Raw genomic sequence first — 21432 nt, 5'->3', positions numbered from 1 at the left:
AAAATTTTTTTGCCGGCCGCTTTGACTACTTTAGCACTTTTCGATCCAAAAATCTTTTCGTTATTCTTAAGCGGTGGAGTCGGCAGAATCTGCCATACTGGTGGGCAATCGCCGATCCCATTTATTAGTCACTTTCTCACAAAAAAAAAACGACGGAAAGCGCATTTGACGATGTAGGATAAGCCGTTTTAATTGAAATGACGAAGTTTGTGGTCAAATTTGACAAAACAGATTAATTTGCTAGCATGGTGGGAATTTATTTTCATTTGCAAACTGGCATTCCATCTTCAAATAATGCCACGGCGTTCGAAACCGCTGGATATAATGAAACAGGTAATGAAATAAAAGATTACAAAATTTTCTCATGGGTTTTGATCTTGCACTGCTTTATCGACTTCATGGCAGTAATGTATCATTATAGAAACGCCTTTGACCCCAAATTATGTCAGTCATTAAGTGGGAGTACTACTCACCAATTAAGCATATTTTTTCACATTTGCATTTGTGGGAGCCATACTGGATATTTTCGAAAGTTTAGAAAGTTCAAAGGACGTTGTAATTTTCCGATTTTCTGAAACACTTTCTATGCTCGTCTCTCAGAGCATTTTTTTAAATTGCTATTTAAACCGAATTTTAATTTTCGTAAAATACGCAAAAGTCGTTTCTTTAAAACACTCGATCTCATGCAACCGGTTTCTCAGTTCTAAGTACCGCATGCACAAGGACCAACAAATATGCATACACTCTGTTAAATTAAATCAATTCGCTCTAACCAAACCACTTTTGTGTAAATTCCCCAACTCTTCTTTTATATGTATATCCATAAGCAATGTTTTCTTCATTTTATTATGGAAATTTATTGGTGTAATTAAAGTGATTAATTTGAAAGTAGCCTTTGCTGTGACAATGTGTGGGAAAAAGGAAAAGAAAACTTAAATACTGATTATTCCTGACTAGCACTGTAAAATAATTTCTAGAATTTTTTTGTTAGGAAAATACTTAATCAAATACCAATAGAAAAAAAAACTGAAGACAAGTTTTTTGTTATGTCAGCGCTAAGACCTTTGGTTGTCCGTTATTTATTGGAGAACTAAATCTGCAATGTTGGTGTGAATAAATTTCTTAAGTCACGCTAAATATTTAAGAAATTTGTCAACTTAATGGCAAAAAAATCTATTTTAAGAAATTTAGCTTTAGATGTGAGTGCAGAGTACAGTGGAGAGGAGCTTGTATTTAACTTACGAATAAGGGCTTCATATTCAAACATGTGCCCTCATTATAAACTTATTTTGAGTTGATTTGAGCATAGAAAGTTAGCCGCAGAGGGGCAGTCCTTTTTACAAACGATCAGACCAACATTTCCTTCAAGTGGTCAAGGCAAGTTTGCTACGTATTACTCAAACAGCCTATGGATTAGGTTCTTGTCAAGCTTGCCATCCTCCAGGTATTTGGGCTGAAACAAAAAATAGGACAACAGGATATTGTAGCATCAAGTCGTGTTAAAAGCTTTCACTTCATATAACTCGACATTTAATTTTATGAAGTAATATAAAAACCTTTGCACTGATTAGGGCCTTAGGTATCCACGCCGCGGTCGCTTAATCCGTGTATATGCGACCAGGCTAAAGATAACTCCTCTCATCATATATATTATTTCTAATTGCTGTTTTTATGAACGGATCCCTTTTTTCGCTCTTATTTGGAATCCAAATCTATAAATAATGTTCTGGTTCTAAAGATGGAGATTCGGGCTATTAGTGAGCTTTGGCCAATTTTGGTCGAAGTGCTTTTGTTTAACTATATTTTATTAAAATAATTTGTTAAAAATAAACGTTTGTGAGCACACAAAGAAATTTATTTCTACTATGGCACTATTGTGAATATTTGCACTGCATTACCGGCAGCTGCTGCCATACACCAGAAGGTAGCGCAAGCTGTAAGTTGTAATTGACTGATAGAACAGCTAATTTCGTTTGATATTTGATAAGAGACTTTTTTGTATTGGTTGCGCAAGATGTGCCGGACCCGTGCTCGTATAATATATTTTAACATATCTACAGCAGGCCTTAGGTTAGGTTATGTTAAAAGAACTGGTACTGCCCTAAACGATAAGTATCAGCTTCCGCGAATCGAACTGGTTCGTAGAGTCAATTAATTTAACTTCTACACATATTCGATAACCTTTCTCTACTTAATGCCGAAAAGCCGATGCTGCGCGCTTTCCACTTCCTCAGTATATCTGCAGCTGAGGCAAGAATTGTAAGATTCAATGCACATCTTAGAGGCGTGAGTACCTATGAAACAGTGGCCAGTGGGAATCCTTACCACGAACGAAAGCCCTGAATTTGTTCAATTCGTGTTTGTTGCGCCCTTAACCATAGCAAGGCTAAATTAAAATTTATGACTCGCATGTATGCAGCGCTCCACAGAGCATAGTTATCCTGCTTATTGTGTTCGTGCTCACGCGGAATTTAAAAGAAGTCTCATACTCAGAAAAGATTTATGCGGTTTTACCCCTCCAGGCCAGCTCACCTGCTCTACAATTGCCTCCAATATCCTCATGTCAAGATACCTTTATAATGGTAATACTGAGATGCTGGTCCATTTCATTGAGAGCTCGCGGCATTCAGTGATCAACTTTATGTTGTCGGCACAAGAATCCAAAACATTAAGCGCGGCTTGTACACTTAGAAAATTATCAGCCTTATTCCGGCCTGCAGAAGGATCTGTCTTCTCAATGTAAGTAAATCTGAAGGGTGTCATCACTTAATACTGTGTTTCGCAAGAAAAATGTAATGATGAATGTTTATACCAACCAACATGCTCTTTATGTTGAAATTGTGGTCATACGTGAAAAGAGGAGCCGGTTCGTAAAATCCTTAGGGTAAATTTTTAACTAGAAAAAGATGTATGTAGATCAACATGTATGTGCCTTATTCTCTACTGCGAAACGATTATTTGTTTCGCCTCAGAGATAAATCCTTCTTGTATTTGCATTATGTTAAATGAAGCATACGATTTGACAATTGTTTACATTTCCCTCTTTGACAAAACGTAAAGGCAGAACGAAATTTATAGAATACCTTTGCTAGATGAAAACGCTAAGATACGGAATCGATCGTCTTATGTACAAAATTCTCGTGCCACAGAGATTGTGGTTGAACTTCTTTGAAACGGCACGACCGATACTTATGAAATTTTATGAGCACATTGAGTAGGTCTTAAATAGTTTTCAAACCCCAAAATGGTACGGTTGGTCCACCTCTTAATTTTTTTAAGACAACATTTTTTGTTTTATTTGTATATGAAAAAGCATTCAAAAATACGTACATCTCTCTGAGACTGGAGCTGGAACTAAAACTGGTATTGGGACTGGAACTGTAACTGGGGATTGGGACTGGGATTAAGGGATGGAGAAGAATAAAAAACAACAGAGAAAGAAACATATATAGATAGACGAAGATATAGTTATAGGGATATATATAGAGCGTGGGAAGGAGAAGGGGAGGCAGCTAGAGCGAAAAGAAGGGATGGTAAAGACAGAGCGGGAGAAAGAGACGCAGAGAGAGGAGTGAATAAAAGGACAAAGAAAAGGGGGAGAGATGGATAGGGAAAGTATGATATAAAAACTGCTTAAAAGTTATGCAGCTAGACCAAAGTTAGGGCAGAACAATATCTACCGGGTCTGCCTGTGAGAATATAAATTTCAACACGATAACTAAGCGTATCCAAGAAAATCGCACAGTATTAATGCCGCTATCATTTGGTTCTTTCAGCCGTTAATTACTTTAACTTTCCTTTCTTGTCAATGCTGCGTTTGACAAATAGCATTTACTTACCGTAATTGATTGCCTAAACTACAAATAGTTATATTTAAAATTAAAGAAACAATTGAGAAGCTTTGTTTTTTTTTTTCCTTTTTTTACAAATATGTTTTTATTTTATTTTGAATTCATTCAATAGCATACGTAGAAGGTTTCAACATAGCAGTGACGTTAAATCGAACATTTGTGATATGTATTTAATACAACTTAATTGACTAGTAATTATTAATTAGCCTAATTAATATTTAATTAGATATTTTCAGGCAACAAAAATGCAAAAAATTATCTAAAATTTTAATACAGTAGAGCAAAGTAAACACAACACATATATACTACATTTATAAGACAGAAAATTCTACTAATCTAACACCACTAATTCGTTAATTGCTATTTAATTACTATTTGCAGTAAAAAATATAAAAAAACCAAAGACCAATTTTGGAAGTATATAGCTTTTATCAAATTTTGCTTTTGCAATCAATTCCATTTCCTTAACTTAAATAATCAATTTTGTATCACATTTAAATTTGTATTTTTGTTCATATTCTCATTCGTATAAATAGTTAAAACTTCATTTATCATATAAAATCTTTACTTAACCGCAAAGTATTCGCGATAAAAATTGCACAATCATGTTTTGTGTGCTATTGAGGGGTTTCCCTCTTTAAATATTTACTTACATACCTCGTATATACATATATACAATTTACATATTAACATATTAATAATATATGTAAGTCAATGACTACTAGCATAGCAGTCTGGCTATGAATACAAAATTTATTTATACTAAATAATAAAATTGATTTACACATAATATCCACTAACTAGATTACATATGTAGTTAGCGTATTAGTTATATAAAGTATTTATTTAAAAATAATTTCATTGAAATACTCGCAACTTTATACATACATGTTTTGAATCTGGAATGTACATTTTACAACAACTGCAATGCTCACTAACAGTACCTCGAGATTTGGTATTTCAACATTTGTTGTAAATATTACTACGACGTCTTCCTTTTAATTAATTATTTTAGTATTCACGAACACTTGGTTGTGTAGTGACAGTTTTTGTTTAAATTAAAATTTAAAAATACTTTACTATAATTCTACGACTGGTTTAGAGAAAAACCTGTTTTCACAAGGAAAATTTTTATTATCTCAATGCATATAGGCATCTTAATAGTTAATAACATGATAAAAAAAATGGAGGTAGTCCCATTTAGTGTGACATTAGCCACTTGACTTTTGCGGGGACAATGACAATTTCACCAAAAGCAAGCTACCAGATTGAAAAATTTCACGAATTTTTCTAATTTTGATGGATTTCATATTAACAAATACGACTAAATTACTTTCATAGTTATTTTAATTAAAAAAGAAAAAAATTAGCCCCTTGCTTTGGAAATATTTTAATACGAAATACCAGCTTAGAAAAAGTTTTTAATAAGTTTTTCTATCTCCCATAAATTGTTTGGGTGGAACAAACATGGATCGAAATATACAAAGTAAGGGAATATAGCCTTCTTCTACATTTGCTCAGATCATTTTGACAAAACATACACGTTTGTCAATTGCTTGTTCATAGGAGGTCCTTATCAACCGACACGGCAATTTCTTGATAAATTGGCTACAAGTACACATTTTTTATTTCTTATTTATTGAAGCATTGCGCTTTAGGAGAGCATTGTTAAACCATTTTTTAGGGAGAACATTACCCTGTAGCTCTGCAAGTTACCCACTATTTATGAGAGTGTTTTTGCCCGTTGTACCAGAGGTCACCTTGGGGCAGCACCACCTATAGACATTCTGTGCCCGTTTAGCATTGATATAGTTGTGCGGACTTTGGAGGTACAATTTTTATCAACATACCTTGAGAAATATCTACTGTAGCGGCATGATAATAGGGCCATGCTAAAACAACGGGATTTTTCGTGTATTTTTTTTCTGTCTAAGGGTCATCTGCCATAAAGATATGAGTCACGAAGCAATGTCTGAGTGGTTATCCACTCTTTTCCAATAAAATCGCATGTTTTACTGTATTCTCAATCGATATGTATGCACATAAGTCGTGCTAAAGCATATTATTATTGTCTCAGATGGCCATTGCGTTTTCATCCTAAAGGAAATTTCCATAAAGAAAAACCACAATTTCTGCTTAAGCAGTAACGGTATGGCAACGCTTCTGGCAAAACAACAAACAATATGAAACTTCAAAAATCCCCAAATACGTCAAACATTTTTGAGTGGAACTACCTTCTTTTTTGTATCATGGTTAATAATATTTTACAAGCTATTCGGGATTTCACAATTTTTTTTAAAATGATATTTTGATTTGAACATTATTTCGCAAAAATTTTGTTTACTAAAAGCTTTTTTAATTATTTATTACTAACTAATTCCGTTTTAGCAAGTCTTTGGTAAATTTTATTTCAGGTAAATCTTTGTCATACATAATTTTTTTTTTTTTTAATTTTTAATATTTTTGGTTTTGTGTTAAAGCCACAAGTTTCTAGTTTTAGGTTTTTTTAAACTTTTTGGTTTTTTTATTGATATTAATTAGTTTGCATACAAACAGACAGACGTACATGGCTAAATCAACTCAGCTCTTAATCCTGATAATTTCGTTGTTATATTAGTGGGCATATCTATTTTCCTTTAAGGACTTAAAATTGGGCATATCTATTTTCCTTTAAGGACTTAAAACTTTGAGATTCGTGACAAAGTTAATATACCATTTCATTTTCATGAAAGGTATAATTACAAATTTACACATAGCGATGGTTACTACTTCATGTTTCTAAATTTCACTCCTTCATCAGCTAGCTTTTCGGGAGCTGGGTTTTGAACTCGAAATCTCCAACATTCCTACTTCATACTGGTGTTAAGGCAGATACCTCTATGCACTCAGCCTTATGAATAGCCTGGTGCACGCTTTGTAAATTGTCTCTAATATTGTTTTTCAATCCAAATTAAGTGGAATATCTACAGGCGCGCCTCAACAGAGCCTTGAAACATTATCGCTTGTAAATTGCCTCTAAGTATTGCTTCTTATATGTGTACAATGTGTAGTTTAAAACAAATTTAAACAAACTCTTCTAAACTTTCTCTATTAAGACTGTCGCTTGTAAATTTTCTCCAAGTATTGTTTTTGTACTTAATCAATATGTTTTTAAATCCAAATTAAGTGGAATATTTATAGGCGCACTCCAACAGAGCCTGTTAACATTGGATTTTTAGCAGTGCTTTATTAACCATGCCTCCGCTCTTCACTATTATATCAATATTTTTTTTTAATAATTTTGAGGTCCTAGGCTTATTGGTTTACATAAGTTCAAATTTAAGCCGTATAAAATTAATGAACGTTGCAGGAAATTGAGTGATTTTAAATTCAAATGGATGAATGGTTTAAATAGTAAGCTCACATTTCTAACCGTGTACATTTTTAGAAAAACTAAAATTAATCAATTAATTATTCATTTATTGTGTGTGATATCAAAAACTAAAATTTTGATTAAACTTAATTTATTCAATACGATTGAGACTTATTTGCACTAATTTCTTAAATTTCATAAGGCTTCCCGTACAAAAGTGGGCATATGTTAAATCTCTGTTTAGTGCTGAACAGCAATAAAATTAACAGAAATCATTCACTGTTTTGTCGAATAAACTCCGGTTTAACATCTACAGGCCATTTCTCAAACTCACCTTAAGTAGTCAGCGTTTGGTGTCTCCTTTAATTTGAATCTAATTGGAAAGATTAGATATAGACGTTCGCTTCTTTCTTAAAAATATTTGTTTTTCCTCGAATGCACTTGGAAAGATACCAAAGAAAAATTTGACTCTGACTAGGTTTGTTGATGTGGAAGGCGGTTTGAATAACGTTAGCGCTGATGCGATAGCGTCGGCGGTAGAGCAGGATGTAGAAAACAGTTATAAAATTGGCACATATATATAGCCCGTCAACAATGTTCGATGCTTCCACCTCTACTGTGGCTTATTAGTATGAAGGATGTCTTAGCAAAACTCAACACATGTTTTTATTTTCTTGGACGTTGTGGCAGCGCACTGCCTTCAAGTGGCCGAATGAAACCAGTTTAATCCTGTTCATGTTTCCACATCCTGTGGGACCGCCTTTAGGCATGACGTCACGAGGAGGTTATGCGGTCTAATCGCCGCTGCTTCGCATGCACATTTTTCTGCGCCCCCACTCAACATACATCAACAGCATCACTCTATATGTCTACAAATTTGAGGAACTAAATTCCTCATGTAAGGTTCCACCCCAAAAAGTCTGTGTATAGAAAGTCTTTCACTGAGACGACGAGGACAATGAATAATTGCTGAATGTGCCCTTGTTGCTACAAAAATTTACTTGCTGAAAAGAGAGAAGTACCAGGACTTTCATTACAAAATTACTCCGTTCACTTGGCAAGTCCTAAACATTTTCTTAATCACTGCCTCGACCACGCGAATGAACTCAACCGTTTCTTTCTGCAGCCCGCACTTTCTATACCTGATGTTACTGACGAGGCCTTATTTATTAGCATTTAAAGCCGGTGGGCTCGTTAGTACGTCCATTATGTGCTTTAAGCCATTCCTCTTTAGAGATAAGAGCAACTTTCTAAGTCCCGTGCTTATATTCACGACTTTCCTACTTTATTTACCATATTCAACTACTGTCTCCTTTTAACTTCTTCAAAACTGATTGGGAACACAAGAATATATATGGCTTTAAGCTACATTCGGACAAAACAAATTTACTACTCTTCACGAGGAAGTAAAAACCAACTTATTTTTGAACTGCTAAAGCTAAGTGGTCAGCAGCTTATCTTATCGCCTAGTACCAAGTATAAGTGACTAACTATAAATTGCTTTCTTAGCTAATAAATGTATTGGGCAGTTAACAAGAGTTTCGTATTCATGTAAAATTTTAAGAATTGAGTTATTGACGTCTAAAAGAACAAGAATGATTAGGTTGATTCACTGTTGGTGTAGATCTCGTTTCAAAGAATTGAACTTGAGTGGGTATCGCAGATTGTATATTGTATGTATGCCCTTAAAATAGAAAACCTCATTAATATCAATGCAGACTATTCTTCTAAAAAATTGTTTAACCTTTTCATGGATATCAACTGTTATTGAATATATTAACTTGTTTGTTTGTCAAAAGTATAAATTGTTTTGTTCTCTAAAAAGTATATCCTCATATCTTTATATCTACATATGTAATAGATTTGGATTAATGAGTATCCATATTAAGTTTCACCAATGCGAGTACGTGCAAACTCCATAAACCAAAAGCGCAACGAAATATTAGTGTTCAATGAAAAATGTATTATAAACACGTATTTTATACATCCATGTAAGTGAATATTTTGCGGGAAGAAAATATTTTTAGGTATTTGCTAAAATGAAATCAAAAGTATAGCAGTAAGTAAGAGTTTAGAGGTGGTCGTAAGAAGAAGACGCAAAACTTGCACATGCTCGACCAAGCATGAAAGGCGTGGAGTAATACGCGGCGCTACAAAGTGTCAAAGATCATTGCAGATCATATGACCCTAGGTTAACAAAATTGCTCTTATCACTAAAAAGAGGGAATAACACGCGCCTGATGGGTATTTCGACTGGACAAGGTCTTCTGGTGTCTGATGCTTTTAAATTGACAACGACATCGTTGTGTAAAAGCCGACAGTTAAAAGTATTCGCTGGCCATTGAGCCTTAAATACCACTGTCGACAAAAAGGCGTATCTATGCCCTAGTTTTGGTCTCGTCTACCCTTTAACAGGGAATTTAAACCTTTTTCTGAACTTCCAAGTTCTTAATATGCAACTAAGGAATTTTCACATTATTTATTTTGACTCATACGCGATATGCGCCTGAGTTTGCTCAAACAGATTTTTTCGCTACCATAAAATATTTATTTCAGTTTTTATACGATTTCGTCTACACAGGCATGTTTTCGCAATTTACCAAAATACAAATTAAAAGTGATTTGTTAAAGCTTTTGAAATATTTTTAATATGTAGCTGTTATTTGTGAAAGCTCAATAGTTGTGTAACAAAAATTTTCGCAGTTTCCTTTAGTAAAAGCTTTTGAACGATTTTTTAACCAACTGCTGGTTGTCGTTTTCAAATCCAGACTTTCATTCTTTGTTCACATTTATTTTTACAACGTGATAGTTTTCACCAGAGCTTTCACATTTCATTCTCACATTTTATTGTTTATTTATTTATTCTTCCATTTCATTAATGTCAAATTTAGTTTCTCGGCAGGCTTTCATCAAAAGTTTTGTAATGTTTCTCACGACTAATTTTTCATCTTTGTGTCGGGCTGTTTTGATTTATCCCCGTAATTTGAAAAAAAAAAAGAATTTTAATGCGTTCTCTAGATATCATTTATTTTTACCATATTTATAAGAGCTTTCAGCTGCAACTATTTTCATCCAATATTTGTGTATGTACACTGTTTAACCTTATAATCTTTCGTTTTACTTTCACATACATATTGCTACACCTAACTCCGAGCTTTTCTTTTTGATGAAAAGCTTTCGTTAATGCAAAAGCTTTAGTTAAAGTTAAAGTTTCAAATGAATACCCAAATCTAATATTGTGTCCTACCAATATACTGATTTGTGAAAATAAGAGCTTCCATTTGAGCTTTTTTTACTAGTTTTATCAGGTTTTTTTTTCAAACTAGGAAACTCTTGAAGTTTTTTTATTTTTCATATGTATGACCAAACACTGTATTATGGTGAACATTTTTATGACAACTCAATTATTTACAAAGCTTTAAAGTATATACGTTATTTAATTTTTCTTACACTTCCAATTTAGAGCTTCATGGAGTAGTAAATTTAATCATTAAATTTTATTACTTTTATTTGAAATATTCCTTTTAATTCAAATATACTTTGTTGAATACAATATTAAATAATATTTACAAATCGCTTGCCTTTTCCCAAGCAAAAGCTTTTACGAAAGCTTCCGTTTTTGAATTTCACATGTTTTGCAATTTCTTATGGAAAGCATGTTTGCTATTTTTTCGATATATATTTTTAGTATCGACTTAGGGATAACTCAAATAACTTTCACATGGGCTTTCACTTTTTTATTTGAATTTCAAAATATTTATAAATTTTTTATGGAGATCATTTTTATAATGTTTTCGATATAGATTTGTGTCTGATTTGTGGACCCTTTGTCGTATCGAATTATTCAAATAGCTTCCACGAGAGCTTTTACACTCAATTTCACAATTTTGTGGAAAAATATTGTTTGCAAGATTAACTACACAACGTTTGTTTAAATACCTTTATTAAATGCACACTTTCATCATCAACAAATATTTTCATTTCCGATGTTATTGAATGTGAAATAGCTTTCATGTGAGCTTTTACTTGGCACAATTTCATAAATCTTTATGAGTCGATTGCACTTATGCTTCAATTTTTTTTATAACCATGATTCTAATTTCATTTTGATTCTAATCAAAATATAAATAGGCTTTTGCCTACGCCATCACTCGGGAGTTTCAGAATTACGTTTAAGTCGGTTGCTCTTATGATTCCTTTTTTTCCAAAAACTAATCACTCTCTTGACTTTTAACTAACCGCAATATGTTTTCATTTCGTTGCGAATAAAATTTATAGATATCTTTTACGCCAGCCTTTTCTTTCGTTTTTTCACAGTTTTTGCGATTGTATAACAACACTTTTGCGCTTTTTGTAAGCATCTATTTCCTTTTTTTACTAAGCTTGTAAAAATTCTAAAAGCTCTCACACAAGCTTTCATAGAATAAATTCGTCACAGTTTTGCAATAGCTCTCACAGTTTTTTAAGTTACAGAAATTTCACTACTTTTTCAAGTATACTTATTAGACTGGGTCGATTTATTAACCGATTTCTCGGCATCGATTTTTCGATAGGATTTGGGCTCAGGAAAAAAAATTACACTACGCATAATCAAAAAAATAATTTTCGGGTCTGCGAAAAAAAATGGCGAAAGGGTAAATTTTTCGACCAAAACACTCCCGATATCGGTTAACTTTCGTCCATACAAATCGACCCAGGTTAATACTTATTCCCTTTTCGCTCTTATTTATTATTATTTTTTTTTTTTATAAAGAATTCGTTTTAATTTTCAGCATAAAATTTGTTTTGGGTTCGTATTGAAATATGAACTTTCGAATTTCACAGTCTTCTCGTTTTTGTGTATTTTTCAAATAAATTTTTCGACTTTTGGATACTTTTTTTTTTTTTTTTTGTTAGATGTTATTTTTGAATATCACAACGGTTAAAAACATTTCATTTTTAAATAAATACTACGCCAAAATATCTTGTCTTTGAAATATTATTCCATACAAACTAAGGCTTTTCCAGAAATTTCAGATCTGAATTTCACAGCTTTAGTTTTTCGAACGAACAAAATTTAAAAACAATTTTTTTACCAAATTAATTTTCTCTCTGACAAGAATTCATTTTAAAATTTGGTTGTCATCAAAATATCATTTCTTATTTATCAAGAAACCCCAAAAACATATTCCGTAAATCTTCACTTAAAACAATTTTAGCTACATAAGTTGCATTAATTTATCAAACTAAAAATTTATTTAAGCCTAAGGCGTTTTCCACCTTCGCTGAATTCGCTAAACCATATTTGTTGTTGTCTTGTTATTACCACCATTACCCGTACTCATGCGATAATATCGACGCAAAATATCCGCCAGCTCTGTGGTCAATCGTTCAGCGCGACTAAGCCTTTTAATTTTCGCCTCAATCGCATCATTGCCATAAGGGTGCTCCTGCAGCGGTGCTAATGGAGTGGTGACAATTACAGGTAGTGTTGTTGTAGTGGGTGATGGCAATAGCCGATGTACTGTGGGTATTTTTGGTGCAGTACGTATTACTTTAGGTTTATTACGTGCACCCATTTGTTGTTGTTGTTGTTGTGGCTGGAGGTGTTGCTGCTGCTGTTGTTGTTTATAATGAGCATCCTGTTCGAGCACTTGTTGCTCTTTTGTCAATAGCTGAGCGCTAGCGTTTGCCACAGCAGGCGCTGGTAATAGAGCTGGACGTGCGGGTTTCAAGCGTTCAAGTGGCTCCAACTCAGCCACTGTAGCCATTGATGTGGCTGCGGAAGGCACCTCTGATTCGCTTGTTTTTGCGCCAGCCTGTTTCATATCGCTGAGTATTTTACGCTCCCAACGCTTACACAACATATAAGCGTACATGCATAAGAAATAAACGAATATGAAAGCGAATGCAGCAATGCCGTAAAAACCCAATTTCTTGCGTGTCCATTTGCCACGACGCATCCATTTGATATCCTCCAAATATTTGGCTATTACTGGCACAATAACAAACCAATAAATCAATATGGTGGCGACTTGTATGGCGCGACGTAAAAACATTTTCCACAGTTCATTTATGGACAAAATTTTTTTGAAAAAGTAATGTTTAGTTTTTAGGGTTTAAACAATTCTTTTTATTAATGCTATTGTAAATTTTTTTATAAAATTTTTATTTTTATAAGTTTTTCGCACACATTTTTTATTTAGAAAAGTATTTTTGATCGTTTTTGTTTTTTTACAAACAAATTTTTTTTTGTGAAATTTCTTTACTTAGATTTTTTTATTGATAATAATAAATATATTTTTTAAATAAATTGAATTCAATGTTTGATAGTTCGTACTCTTTTATTTATTTTTTTTCCTCTTTTTTAATTTTCCTAAAATTATATCTTCTTCGTAAAATTTTTATTGTTACAAAACTTTGTTGCACAAACTTGCATTTTTCAGAAGAGCATTTTTAAGCGTTTTTAAACTTTTTTGCAAAAATTTTTTTTTTCAATTTTTTTTTTTTTTTTTTGAAATTTGTTTACATAAATTTTTTATTGACACAGCAAAATTGCTTTCAATGTTTAATAGTTCGAATTCTATTTATTTTTTTCCTTTTTTTTTTTAATCTAAATCGTAAAATAATATGTGCTTCGTAATTTCGTTAAACGCGCGCAAGTTCTTTGCTATATATTTTGATATCACTTTTCTAGCCACTGCAACAATATGTACGTTGTGTTATGGGCCGCGTTAGTTTCGTTATTGAAACTAGTTGGTTAGTTGATTGCAATTTGTTGACTGAACGCAGCAGCATTCATTCGCTTGATCGTCGCAGCGCGTGCGCACGCCACACGCCAAACCAAACAACACGATGAACGATTGATCAACTGTCTGAACGTTTGTTGGTTTGTCTATTGTCATCAAAAGACATGGTTGCCATACCCAAAAAAAATATACTCAATATTTTAATAAAAAGAGCCAAAGTCATTGACATCTGCTTTGTTACACAAATACATAAAAGATAGATTTTCGGATTTGGTAATGAGGTAATGAATTTTGAAAAGTTAATCCGAATCCGCTGCCTGCATTGACTCAGTGAAACCCGTTTCGAGCCTTACCTCAAACAAAACACTCAATCGCCAGGGATATTTTTTGGATTGTTTTTTGAGGTTAGGCAAACCACGACCCGTCAGGTCAATTCCGAAATCTATGATGTCGGATTCAGCTTAAGCTAAATATAAGGGAATTTATGTGTCGAATTACGTCATTCGCCAACAATTTTTTTTTTTGCTTTTCTTTGTTCGCCTCATAAAGCGGTAAACCTCGCTGCCGATTGTGTGTTTTTGAGATAAGGACAAAGCCGGGCCCGCTTCATGCAGTAATACATGTTTCGCATTGCCAAATCCGGCAACTTTGTTGTGTAGCTGCGTAATTTATCGCTTCAGTAAAGAAGGCAGACCATGCCTATATTTTTATCTGTTTAATTGAGATTCAACTGGCTGTGTAGCGTAATCCTTTTAAGGGGCTGCCAGCACAAATTATAGCTTCTCCAACCCAATCGTCAACCTTAACTATGGCGAAACTTTGGCGACCCCAAGTTCATCACCAAATGTTGGGTGTTGGTCATATAAAGTTGTTCCCGCAATAATCGAGCAAGTACCTTAATGGTGGTATTTTCCGTATCAATATCCTACAAAGGACCACGAACATCGTAAAAATTGCCCAAAACTTTCAGGGAGTCTAGTTATCGCTACAAGAAGAAAAAGGAGACTTGTTTGGTTAAATGTGTATACTAGAATGTGTTAAATTTCGAACTTGAAAAGTCAGAATTTATGTTTTGAAGCCTTACTTTGAAAAACGAGGCAATTCATCATTCGTTTATGGTTGGTTCAATCACATCAAAAAAATTTATTTGGTCCAGTACACAGAAAAAGACATTTGGTTTTGTCTTTTAAGTTGAATCCTTCTGTAAAGGCACCAACAGTGCAAAATAAAGAACCAGACTTGCTGCCAATTAAACCAAATTCGCAACTTAGTCAACAACTAACTTCTCTAACCCAACTTGTTATTGTAACGTTTAACTGCCGGTCAACCAATCAATCGTTCACGGCTGTAAGCACCTTCTGGCTGTGAGCATTTTTCGTAAGGTAATCGCTTTCACATAACCGCAATTACTCACGCCGCATCTATGAGCGCTTCGAAACACTTTGTGTGTGTACTTTTTAAAGATTTGGATGTGTTTTCTATATTTATACCCAGCTGTACTTGTACACAGGGTATTATAACTTTGATTGGATAACGGTGGTTGTACAGGTATAAAGGAATCGAGATAGATATAGACTTCCATATATAAAAATCATCAGTATCGCAAAAAAATTTGATTGAGCCAAGTCCGACGGTCGTCCGTCTGTCCGTTAACACGATAACTTGATCAAATATTGAGATTTCTTCACAAAATTTGGTACACGAGCTTATCTGGACCCAGAAAAGATTGGTATTGAAAATGAGCGAAATCGGATGATAACCACGCCCACTTTTTATATATATATAAAATTTTGGAAAACACGAAAAACTTGATTATTTAGTAAATAATACACCTAGAATGTTGAAATTTGACATGTGGACTGATATTGAGACTCTTGATAAAAATCTTAAAAAACTGTTTAAAATGGGCGTGGCACCACCCACTTGTGATAAAATCAATTTTACAAATATTATTAATCATAAATCAAAAATCGTTAAACCGATCGTAACAAAATTCCGCAGAGAGGTTGCCTTTACTCTAAGGAATGCTTTGAAGAAAACTTCTCGTGGACGAATAAAATAAGTTATATCTTTGCAAAAAAGAGCTTTATATCAATGGTATTTCATTTCACAATTGGATTTATAACAATAAATAGGAAAAACTTCAAACTTTAAAAAATGGGCTGGCACCGCCCCTTTTATGACTAAGCAATTTTCTATTTATCGGGATGATTATTGCGCAGCCATGTAACACTATTAGGCACACAAAACCAACAACAATAACATTTCAAGTGTACAGCTGGGTATATAATGTTCGGTTCCACCCGAACTTAAACTTCCTTACTTGTTTGTTGTTATTATTGTTGCGAGTTAAATGCAAATCGTATAGAAATATTGGTGTCATATGATGCATATTAAATCATCGTACAGCGGACGCTCCAGTATTTCAGCTCGTCTTATCTTTGTTTTTATACACAATTGTGTTTAGCATATATCAAAGTAATATTATTTATCGAAAACTTAAAGCTTCGTAATTAAGTTGGTTATAATTTCACGTTATCTGTTAATTGTAGGAAGTCTATGGAATGAAACCGAAATCTTTATAACATAGTTATGTCCATAAGTAGATGAAATGATGACATGATGTCGGATTCCCTAATACCCCTAAATGCATACATTTTTCTATTTGTCGCCTTCCACGCCTGGAGGTAAAATGCCAAATCGCAAAAAAATACATGATTAGATGAAATCCGAAACGATCTAAACAATCTTTCTTATGTGAAAGTGATATCAATAGAAGAAACCGGCACTTCAAACTGACATATTTACTACCCTCCTTATGATGGGATGTGTTTCAGTGATATTGCTCGTTGGTATTCAATATTTTGTAGCTGTTATTTTCTTGGTCCTTATGACGACCGATACATTGGTGAGCAACAAAACGTCCACGTTTGTGGTGTACCGCCTGGGAAAACCGCCGCTGCAGTACCGCCTTGGGTTCCAGGGCAAACGCGGCGATGGTTGGCATTATATTGTACAAAAAGAGGGGAAAGATGCCTAGCAAACAAATTTTGGCCGAAAGGCGTAAGTTCGTGGTGCTCGAGACGTTAAGTGTCGAAATAGTACCCAAAAATTTCTCCAGACTGCCTCGTTTGACGAAAGGTTTCAAAAAAGATGCAAATACCAAAAAACAAAAACAAACGGTGCTGTTTTATTTCATAGCGTGGAAGATGAAAAACCCGTTAGCTCAATATATCAATACCAGAGCTGGGCAACCCCTATACACTTGTAGCACTTTTGTTTTTGTTTTGCCCTGAATCATAGGCACAGTTACAAATCTACACTTCAAATATAAAAAATATTTCTTCCGCACTCCCATATAGTCTAAGAGCCCGTGACTGCCAGACCTTTGGCACTTTATAAAAGTTGAAATTTTGTCAGTGCATACTTCCAACTGAAGCAGGATCGTTGGACTATTATAAAACTTGAGTCATGGTGGCTTTAACAGATATCGTGCAAAAATTTTGCAGAAAAATAGACCTTTCTTTCGTCATTTTATAAAGACTGATTTTCATATATGGTCTTCGCTACGATATAAGAAACCACTAGCCTCATTGCCAGACACTTTCCATATTATTTTATTTAAATTATTTATATGTTGGCTGAAATCTGGTCCATTCCGACAGCATTATTAATAAATTAAATGTGATTTAGTGTTGCTTGGAATCGCGTCCTGTCCGATAGTATATATATTATTTCTAATTGCTGTTTTTATGTACAATGTACAGGTCCCTTTTTCGCTCTTATTTGGAATCCAAATCTATAAATATAGTTTTGTATGATTTTAATAATCGGGGTTTGCCCATATTGTTTTTTTTTTCAAATGTATGAAAACATTTATTTGAAGCAATTTTTTTAATTTTATAATTTATTTAATAATTTGGGAAAAATTCAAACAACGTGACATCAGGACGGACAAGGACAAATAAATGTTTTCATACATTTGAAAAAAAAAAAAAAAAAAGCAATATGGGCAAACCCCGATTATTAAAATCATACAAACAGACAAAATTGGTTAATCGTTGTAGTTCTATAAATAGAACGAAAACAGCAACAAAAACCAAAGTTTCTTTGAAAACCGCCGTACCAAGCATAGCTTTAACACATAATTGCATACGAAGTATGCAATGTGTAAAAGATTAAAATATGCAAAAAGAAGGCAATTGGGAAAAGCTTTACAACAGGCATGACGTAGCTGAATGCGTTTATAACCATTTCAACTATCGTAGGAGTGCGAGTTCGACTCCCACTCCCGGGAGAAAAGGCTTTGAAGAGATTTACAAGGTATAATCGAAACAGCTGTCGCCTTGTCCGTCCTGATGTCACGTTGTTTAAATTTTTCCCAAATTATTAAATAAAATAAAGTTTTTGTTGTAAAGATGGAGATTCGGGTTATTAGCGAGCTTTGGGCAATTTTGGTAGTGCTTTTGTTTAGCTATATTTTATTAAAATAATTTGTTAAAAATAAACGATTGTGAGCACACAAAGAAATCTATTTGTACTACGGCACTATTGTGAATATTTGCATTGCATTACGCTAGATGGCAGCGCAAGCTGTGTTGTACGCTATAATAGGTAATTTCTGTTGATATTTGATAAGATACTTTTATACTGGTTGCGCAAGATGCGCACGGGTCAGGCTCGTATTCAATAATATAAAAAACAATGACTAAGTTGAAAAAAAAAACTTATTACATATCCTATTACCTGCATGTTGTCAGTTTTCAACTACGAGAACGGGATGAAGATTTAAAACTTATAATTTCAAAATAAAAACAATTCAGAATTAATTTGAACTACTTTATCCAACTACTCTTTAAGGCTGGTGTAGCCAATAACATCGCCTCGTACATCCTCATCAGCACCATAAACAGACACTTATCCACTAAGGCGATTTTGGCCGTTTCGGGACAGGACAGGATCGCCCTGTTTCGCTATAATTGACGACAACTACCAACATCTAGAAAGTTAGGTACGGCGAGTTGTACAGTAAATTTACCAGGTATCAGTGTTTTGCCGCTCTGCTAAGGTCCACTCCAACTCAATCTTACAATCATACTTTGTATATGATTTGATGCAGGCTCTTTCTAGCTCTTCGCCTCCCTGTTTGAAAAACTCAGCTGGTGGTGCAGTGGCACGCTCCCGAATCCTTTTACCTCCCTTCTTTCAAATATTATTTCAAAACCACTTCTTTGAAAAATCTTGCATCTGTTCAAATCTACAACATGGTATAGTCTGCTCTCTTCCACCCGAAGTTTTCCTTAGAATTCTTGTTGTTGATCGAGAATTGTTAGTTTATTATTGTCTTTGCCACTTTACTGAGCGTCTTTTCTTTTGTCTGCTTGCGTAGCTTTTCTGTTTGAATATTAGTTCGATGTTTCATTGGCGCCTTGAGCGTTTTCGCTATTGGCACGCAATCGCACAAATATGTTTTAATGTCAACATAAAAGATTAATATGGGTGAGTTGTTGTTATTGTAGTAAATGCAAAAACAAGTGCGTAACTGCGCAAGCTTTGAATGCGATTTTATAGAGGTCTATAAATAAATAGATAAATAGTACTATGTAGACTACTAGCTCAAGATGCAAACGCGTTGGAATTTACGCTGATTCATGAACACAATGGCAAATCTAATTGCAGTATGACCATTAGTATGTATCGCAGTGTGCGAACATTCTTATTACTGAAATTAACTCGAGGACGGCCGGTAAAAGCATGGTGTACGTGAATCGGGTTTCCAATAGAACTGTACAGAGTAAGCTGCTCCCGGACTGGGAGCACTACAAGATAGAGTTGACTTACGATAAGTCTGAGATCAGAAAAGTCAATATGGATTCATGGAGAAGCTTCTTCGGAAGCGTAGAAGGCTGCAACTACTCTTCAAAGCTAGAAAATTATTGCAAAAGAAAAAGGCACGCTTAAGTAGTTGAGGCTTTCAATTTGTGCCTGGACACCCATTTTTCTGAAATCCCGGTTGCACAGAAACCTATCTTTGTAGGATTGTTTGTCTGTAATGTTTTACTGGAAATCCAAGTTTTTGGGTCATTAATTATTATCGTTGCGGTGTGTAAGGGGAATTTCCCTCCGCTGCTTGTCCAGTATTTACTTTTATTTCTTGATCTCCGTTTCAACTCGCAGTCTTGGAACATGGTCAAAGTAATCGTAATTCCATGATTCTATTAACAACGGATGACTTTGCTAATCTAAGTAAATGCGAAAGTATTCTTCGGGGACTTCTACCCGATAACAGCGTGCCTATTGCAATGGCGAGTCAACGAAAGTGGCGCTTTGGTTCGTTGAACAAGTGATGGAGCACACAACAATTTCCAGACAGCCAAGAAACATGTAAAATGTGCTGCTGGGGTAATGGAAAAAGGCTGGTTGTTGTGGAAGCCGAGGGAGCTCTGTTTGAATTCAATTATAAACGGAACTATGGCAGAGTGTGTAGAAGTAAGTGACAAAGGTGTGGGTTATGCCCCCTATACCCTCAGTTGTGGTAATAACCAAGATTTTTATTAACAGATTTTTACTAACAGAGTGTTTCGCAATTATGGTCAGAGGTGCGCTTTCGGCTTGGGCAATGCTTTGCACTGTCATCTAGGTAAAGTGATAAGGCGGACAAAGTCATATTAACCAGGTTTTCTTTTTTACGTTAAGATATAGGATCCAGATATAACCACCATATAGAGGGCAGGTCTGTGTTGCCTTAAACTGCCACAGGGCACAAGTGCTAACGCCTCGATCCCAAGCCATACCCTGGCTTGACGGAATGATGTGAAATCAAAACTCCTGTATGGGGTGCTTGTTATGCCAAGCAACTCCAAAAGGCTGATACCCATGGAACCTCATCCCTACTATTATATCAATACCAATCTTCGTATTGAATTTCAGGAGAAATACAAACACCATGGAAAGGGTGGTCTAGGTGGCTGCAGTCCTAGCATTAATAAGGCTTTTTTATATGGGCTATAAGCTTATGGTTTTTGGTGGTGCATCATTATTACTAGCGTCGGCTTTTTTCTTAGCAAGATAGATTACTGGCTGCAGTAACTACTCTTTCGATTTGTGGCAGTGGACACGTTTAGGTATGGATATTAGTTGAAAGCTATGGTTAAAGGAACGTTATTCTGCCTAAAGCTGGATGAAGCTTAAGCTGGAAAGCTGCCCGATTGCTGCACACCTTCCCAGCAAATGCCCTCACAAAAGTAATGTTGGTGGGTGCTAACAGTAGCGTTCTGTTGTTGTTGTGACAATGAAGACACCCGCCGAAGAATTTGGAGAGTGTTATCGATGTTGATCATTCTTTGTCGGATATAGATCGGGTACGTTGTGTTAGCAAACAATATTAAGGTAATAGGCCGACCATCTTGGAAACGATTTAATATAACCACATTGAATCTTCTGGGCCATTCCGTCCACATCCCGTAATTTTCATGCGGAACTTGTGGTCTCCAGTGCCTCG

General features: G+C 34.6%; 2 protein-coding genes across 23 annotated transcripts in view; one reads left to right on the top strand and one right to left on the bottom strand.

Annotated features, from left to right (window-relative positions):
- The window catches only part of Nckx30C (solute carrier family 24 member Nckx30C), an 849440-nt gene that overhangs the window by 587666 nt on the left and 240342 nt on the right, over positions 1-21432 (top strand). The gene's annotated exons all lie outside the window — the stretch shown is intronic.
- LOC137239296 (uncharacterized) lies at positions 3901-14069 on the bottom strand. The gene has a single exon (XM_067764433.1). It carries the CDS (start codon positions 13239-13241, stop codon positions 12477-12479), a length of 765 nt encoding a protein of 254 aa, XP_067620534.1. The 5' UTR covers positions 13242-14069; the 3' UTR covers positions 3901-12476.

The sequence above is a fragment of the Eurosta solidaginis genome, chromosome 2, assembly GCF_040869045.1.
Source record: "Eurosta solidaginis isolate ZX-2024a chromosome 2, ASM4086904v1, whole genome shotgun sequence".
NCBI classification, from domain to species: domain Eukaryota; kingdom Metazoa; phylum Arthropoda; class Insecta; order Diptera; family Tephritidae; genus Eurosta; species Eurosta solidaginis.
The sequence above is the reverse complement of the archived record's forward strand: the minus strand, read 5'-3'. Positions and strand labels throughout refer to the sequence as shown.

Excerpts from the sequence above, each read along its gene's own strand:
- LOC137239296 (XM_067764433.1), bottom strand. The coding sequence starts at position 13,241 with ATGTTTTTACGTCGCGCCATACAAGTCGCCACCATATTGATTTATTGG.